The 7331-nt window shown below is 38.2% G+C and overlaps 1 protein-coding gene across 4 annotated transcripts in view; it reads left to right on the forward strand.

The window, feature by feature from the left end:
• CEP290 (centrosomal protein 290) overlaps positions 1 to 7331 on the forward strand; it is a 118961-nt gene that overhangs the window by 109610 nt on the left and 2020 nt on the right. For all 4 annotated transcript variants that reach the window (XM_030548587.1, XM_030548586.1, XM_030548588.1 and 1 more), the window contains 4 exons: positions 474 to 615; positions 5826 to 5899; positions 6035 to 6138; positions 7118 to 7206. In XM_030548587.1, the coding sequence (XP_030404447.1) occupies positions 474 to 615; positions 5826 to 5899; positions 6035 to 6138; positions 7118 to 7206 (409 nt within the window). The remainder of the gene's footprint in view (positions 1 to 473; positions 616 to 5825; positions 5900 to 6034; positions 6139 to 7117; positions 7207 to 7331) is intronic.

The following is a 7331-nucleotide window of genomic DNA, read 5'->3' on the forward strand; positions in this document are numbered from 1 at the left end:
CTGTACAAGTTATTGACAAACAGGGTGGTTGTTTTTCCGAAACATTGACAGCCTATCTAAATAAGAGTGTCTGCACTAGAACTCTAGAACATTAAGAGTATGTCTGCACTTGGAACTGGGGCTGTGATTCCCAGCTCCAGGAGACATACTTATGCTAGCTTTCACGAGTTAATGGGCTATCAATAGAGTGTAATTGCAATGGCACACACAGGGGGATGGGTACACCTTAAGTAACCATTCAAGACCATAGGTACGTACTCAGTGTGACTAGCCTGTCCTACTGCCTGTGCTGCTTGGCTGTTTTCAGCACACATGCGCATGTTCTACTGGGTCGCCATCTTTGCTTTTCAAAAGGTTAGTTTTTGCTATAGTCCTTTGGACTGTGTGTCGGGTTTGCAGGATGGGCAAAAAAATATTTCCTAAACTAGGCATAGTATTTGCAGAATGGCCTTAATTTTCTTTCCTGTTTTCAGGATGTATGAAACTAAGATGAAAGAACTGGAAACTGATGTTGCCAAAAAAAATCAAAGCATTACTGATCTTAAACAGCTATTGCGAGAGGCAACAGAGCGTGAACACAAGATTGAAAAAAACACACAGGACTTAAAGGAACAAGTGAGTAAAACATAACCTAATGGTGACAAATTTATCTTATCTATAATAATAAAGGGCAGATTTTTTCCTCCCTTGTACATGTCTATAGGTTTGTTGTTGTAATGTTTTTCATTATTTGTGTCCCCTGACTATACATTTCCATACTTCAGCATGTTTGGATTTCTTTTAAATTTAACCTTAACTATGAATGTTCTTGGTTAATAAAGCTTAATATCAGTCTAATCCCTATAATGTGATTAACTCTAAATTTCTGATATGAACTCTCAACTTTAACTCCATTTTAACATAATGAAATGGGAAACATAATCAGAGGTAGATTTTCCTCCACTGTACACGTCTAAGCATTTATCACTGTAGTATTGTTCATAAGTGCTGAGCTGTAGGTATGGATGTTTTAATGTGCCTTAAAATTTTCTTCTAACTCATTCAATAGAGCTGTTTGTTACTTTGACTTTCTGACCATAGTGCAAGAACTGTCTCCTTATTCAGACTTTAGCTTTCGTGGGTTGGAATCCCACACGGTATAGGAAGAAAGCTTTCAGTTTGACATTTTATCATTTCACTTGTAACTGTTTAATGTTATATTCTGTATATGCAGCATGTAGAGATGCTTACAAGTGTATTTAATATATTGAAAAATATAAATTAATAAAAACTTTACAATCTTATGTTTAAAAATAAAAGTTGGGTCAAATTTTTGGCCCACTATTATTAACATAGAGCTCTTTTAAATGCCCCAGAGTAATTAGCCCCAGGACTCTATTTGCCAGGATTAGCCTATCTTGTCTTGTTTTTAATGTGTATATCCCATTTCTCCAGCATTATATGAGTAATTAAAGATTTGTCAGAATGGACGGAACTGTGACTTATTTTGAGTAACTTTTAAAGTTTAAGTACTGTATTCTTTGTTAGTTTTTGATTAAGTATCAGTAATCTGAACACTGGGCTGGGGCAAAATCAGCAGAGATCTGTATGTGAACTTTGCCGTTTTTTATTATCAATCGGCAGCAAGACACTTCGCAATTTATTTGTGTCTCTCAAATAAAATTTGCAGCTGTTCTTCATCAAACATAACTCTATAGCAGCAGAACAGAATATGTGGATGTGATTAAGAGTAAACACTTTAGCAACAATAGATTAAAATACCCAGTACAAAAAGCAAAACTGTATGAGATCATTGACATTATAGTTCATTTGAGAAGCATGTTCATTCAAATGCCCTAGCTGGAATAAACCTCTTCTAGTTGAAATACAAACCACTGTATTCATAACATATCTAGCACAAAAAGATAAAGGCTTTATTTAGGAAATACTGATTTAAAAGTTTTGCTTTGTTAAAATACTACCTCTAAACTCTCTCCCTATTGAACCATTTCATCCCTGAATATACCATCTGCACAGAATTCTCATTCTTGGGCCTTAGTTCATTGGAGTTAAATTGGCAAAATTCCCCAGGCTCTGTTTTTTTTAACCTGATAGTAAGGTGGAGTGTGAGCTAGGCCCTACAGTATACATAACTTACCCCCATCCGCATGTATAAATGCTTCCCTTTGAACATTCCGTTCGTACCCTGCCACTGACAAAATGTTCCATTGACTTAGATCAAGAATACACTGTGATTTAAAGGATAGAACACTAGATGGAGGCTATGTCTACACTTACAGAAATGTATAGTACAAGCACTACACATGTAGCTATATATCTGTGACAGACCCCCAGGGTAAAATCTGGAACTGTGGGAGCCCGTACGCCCTTAACTCTTCAGCCAGGGTTGTCTCTTCCAATGCTATGCTAGTGACAGGCGGCAAACTCATCCAGGTGCTGTTATCGCTCAGCTAACAGCATGCAGAGACACACTCAGCTAAGTTGCATGAGTGCTCTCCAAGCCACTCAAACTGTACACAGGGAAACATCAGCAAATTACCCCCAGACTCAGCCTTCAACCCCAGAAATGTTGTATTGCTCAAGACCCTCTTGAACGATGCAAGCTCCTTAATTAGTTCACCACTTTATCAAAGGATATAGTGGACATGCACCAGCCTTTGTAATCTCAGCAGATTCCCCCAAGCGTTTAGGATGAACTCACTGGTTAAGATTAAACATTAAAATAAGTTTATTCATTACAGAAAGATTTTAAGTGATTATAAGTGTTAGGTATAAAGGTCAGAGATGGTTATATAAGAAATAAAAAGTAAATACATTCTAAATCCTAAACTTTATCAGACTAAGCATGGGTTGAATCAATCAGTTTATCTCACCCCACTAGGCACTGTAAGGAGTTCACAGTTCTTAATACTGTTTAGCCTAGGACCAGTTTCCCCAGTTCAAAGTCTTTTTCTTCCCAACATTCTTGTTGCCTTCAGAGTAGGTGGGGGAGGAGAGAGAGGTGATCTTATGATGCCACTGTCCCTTATTTTACACTGTCCCTTATTTCATGGGCCTGGAAAAATACTGGCTCAGATGATGCCCTGATACTTTGCTGAGTCAGGGAATTAAGCAATCCCCATTGTGTGGAGCTCGAGCAGCTGCCTCTGATTGAATAGTATATCTCTTGTTACAATTCCCCTGCTGGTCATTGGCTGGTGATGGTCACTTAACACATCAGGGTGTAGGTTCACGTCCTTTGTTGCCACTAAAGAGCTAGCTGTGGGCGTCTCCCAGACTCACAACATATTTCAGTAACAACCATATAGCAAAATCTCATAACACCATGTAGAATGAAGATATACATATTTTAACTGAATAGTAAGTTTCAGCAAATCATGACTTTTCATGAGATACCTTACAAGGCATTCTCTGTACAAAATATAACCATATACAAGTGGTGAATATGGGGATTACAGGGTGCTATTTTGAAGTACAGTAAGTCACAACATCACAGTGAAAACTAGACCACATCCACATTTGTCACTGTTGTGTGTAGCTACGTGCCAAAATGAAATGCTCTATTAGCTCCACACTAGAGCCTTTCACTGTGGCAATAAAAAGCTGGGAAGCTGGCAGAGCCTTTCACTCTGGCAGGGAAACACTCTGGCAGTGGGGTAGCCGCCGGTTACTGCACTGCACTAGTTAAAATAGCAGTGTAGATGTGGAAGGCACTGCTTGGGCAAGTAGAGAGCCTGTTTTAGGATATATACTGTAGGAGTTCAAGCATGTAGGCTACTCTACTTACTTAATCCATGCCTCATCATCTACACTGGTATTTATACCCATGCTAGTTGCATGTGCAGTGTCTGTACTCTACATGCCACTGTAAGTGTAGACATATCTTGAGTCCAGAGAACTGAGTTCAAGTCCTGTCTTTACTGCTTACCTGCTGTGTGATTTTGAGCAAGTCACTTTCTATCTCCAAGCTTCAGTTTGCCCCTCTGTAAAATTCAGCTAATACATCTTGCCTTTCTTTGTAAAGCACCTTTACCAGGCAGCAGGTTTAAAACAAATAAAACGAAGTTCTTCACGCAGTGCACAGTCAACTTGTGGAACGCCTTACCTGAGGAGGTTGTGAAGGCTAGGACTATAACAGAATTTAAAAGAGAACCTCCATGAATTTATCCAGTTAAGTCTATTAATGGCTATTAGCCAGGATGGGTAAGTAATGGTGTCCCTAGCCTCTGTTTGTCAGAGGATGGAGATGGATGGCAGGAGAGAGATCACTTGATCATTGCCTGTTAGGTCCACTCCCTCTGGGGCACCTAGCATTGGCCACTGTCGATAGACAGGATACTGGGCTAGATGGACCTTTGGTCTGACCCGGTACGGCCGTTCTTATGAGTGATCTACAAAGTAACAGCACTTGATGAGAGAAAAATATTATTATTTATCCTGTCTGAAGGATCTCAAGAAAGGGAGAAACTCTTTGATGTGTCTGTCTCTTTGGATCAGTGTGTATCTAGCACTCCTCCTCCCTTGCAGGCTTCCCATGCCAAGAGAATCTTAGGGCTCACTCAGATAGGCTCAGAAGTGACGATTATACTATTTCCCTCTGACCTGCCACCAGTAGTGAGCCATGCCACATAGCCAGAGCTCTTGTTAGGACCAGATTGTGCAAGCCCTCAGCTGCCACAGGAAGGTTCCATTCATGTGTATCTAACCTATCCAGAACCAAAGCTTGAATGGAGTGCCTCCACTTTGTCCCAGAATTCTTGACATCTCTGTATAATCTCCTATTGGACTTATCTGCATTTTATTTGAACTGATTATTTCCCATTTATCTTCCCTTGTTTTCAACTGACTACCATATTTTCAACTAATTAGTTACTTGATTGCATTTATCTAGGTGATTTGTCAATTGTGCTGTTTGTCTGATTCTTTGAATGCCTTGTTTTAACTGATTGCTGCCCATACCCACTGCCACCTGTTTTGCTTTCTTCCATATTTGATAATGCTCAAAACTCCTTCTGACTCCTGACCACTTCCCTTCTCCCAAAATTTCTGAGAGAGAACATTGTGTGAGGATAAAGGACACTAATTCCTCAACTACTGACTATGGGCCTGATCCTACAACCTTTACTCATAAGTAATTATTTCTAACAAAAATAAGGATTACATGATCACGTCCTCTGCTTTTATTGCTTAAGAGGTTATGATCAACCTCAAACAATGTGAAAGTTAATATTTTAAAATAGTGGAATTCATAGAGCTTAAATTTTTTTTTTTTTTTTACATAATAAGTCCTTAAGGCCAAACTTAAAGGTATTTAGGCATCTAGAGATGCAGACAGACACCTAGTGGGACTTTCAAAAAGCACCTAAGGAGGTTAGGCCTAACTCACTTGACACTTGTAAATCCCGTGAGGTGTCTATCTACATCTTTATGCATATAAATACCTTAGTAAATCTGGCCCTTGATCTTTATCTAGACTACTTTGTATTTTCTGTTTCTTCCTACAAGGCAGTTGAAGCACTAATTCATATTTACTAGAACAGGCTTGTAGATAACTTTAGAGGCTTTATAGGAATTACCAGCATCTACAACGATGCTTCTGAAAGTTTTTATATTGCAATTTATTTGTTTGTCCAATTAAAAGTTCAGTTTACCTTTTCTTTAAGATTAATACTACAATTCTCTCTGCTACTAGGCTTCTATTTTTTCCTTTCCCTGTTTTACTGTAGCTATTGTATTCTGGGGTTGCTTTGAATTAGTAAATGTAACTACAGATATTTTCAAATGTCAACCTTCCTCATTTTCCTTATACTTCTTTTAAACCTAAGATTGAGCTTCTCAAACACTTTCCTGAAGGTGCTAGCACAGAGCAAGGCCTTGCCAGAGAACTTCAGCTTCTCAGGTAAAGTACTAAGAATCCTCCTAAAAAATGAACCCCTGCTCCACTATGTACAGAAATGAGACTGAGATGTTCTTAGAGAGGAATACCCAAAGCAATTTTTACTCTTCACAATATTTCAAATTAATTGTTTTACAGATTAACCAATAATCAGCTGGAGAAGGAAAAAGCAGAACTAGCTCACCAGGTGGAAACTTACCGACATCAAACAGGCATCAATGCAAGCGGAGGCTCTGCAGCTGGTAGCCATTTTCAGTATCTAAAGTATAAGGATTTTTCAGTAATTTGGGCTGGAATCTGCTCTCATTTACTACACTAGTGAGAGTTGGGAGTAATTCCATAACAGTAAATTAAATTACAACAGTGTATGTATTAGTACAACTGCTACCGGAAATCATGTTTTAGGCTATCCACTAGCAAGGTTACAGCTACTTAGTACTGCTTGTAACCACATAACAAGTGTCAGGAGGGGGCGTAATAGTGGGACTATGCTATTTAAATTAATTTTAAAAAGCACTTTTGATCTAAAGAACATTTATCATAGCTCCCTTGCTTACAGCTGCTGCCCCTTCCCTAGTGATTCACTTTGAGCCCTGAGGTATAATTAGAAATAGCTGGATTAAATTTTAAGACAATTAGGTATAGAAACTCAATGGTAATATCTATTCAGTTTTGGAATAGTTCAAGAGAAGTGTTAGGAACACTGTTGATTGGAAAATGCACTGGAGTAAATGACATAAATTGCTTTCTTCTGTGTTTAAGTCTAGCATTGCCAGCCGCACTGGATTTAAAAAACAAAAAAGTTTCAGCAGAAACATTCAGCTATCACAGTGAAATTAACAATGTTGGTCTTTAAACGTATCACCGGGAACCAAGATTAATAAGACTTAATTTAAAAAACAAAACAAAACAAAACACCTCTCAGAGCTATTGTTTCAGATTCATTTCAGGTTCCGACTGCAGATTCATTAAGATAGCACTGTACTCAGTCAATCAAAATGTTTACTTCACCACAAAGACTAGCCACTTGATATTTTTTGTTGAGACCTTGTTGTATAGAAATAGATGGAACCACCAGAATAGTGTTGGGGATGACTTTTTGCCACATTGCAATATTGGGTAATGGGGTTTAATGTTCTCCATTATGTATCGCTTATAAAATAATAGTATCTTGAATTTAGTAATCTAACTTGTCCTTTTCATAACATGATTATTTTTTAGAGAAAGGCAGAATTGACAAGTTAATGGTAGATGTAGTAGATCTCCAGACACAGCTGCAAGCCTCAGATCTGGAGAAAAAGCAACTTACAGTGAGTATTGTATGGATACCACCACTGTGATATTGTTCACTTATCTTATGAACTAATGGACAGCTAAGAAAGAAGATTGCATCCACTCATTAGCTGGTCTCATATAATGGCCAGACTTACGACTT

The sequence above is a fragment of the Gopherus evgoodei genome, chromosome 1 (genome assembly GCF_007399415.2).
Source record: "Gopherus evgoodei ecotype Sinaloan lineage chromosome 1, rGopEvg1_v1.p, whole genome shotgun sequence".
Lineage (NCBI taxonomy): Eukaryota > Metazoa > Chordata > Testudines > Testudinidae > Gopherus > Gopherus evgoodei.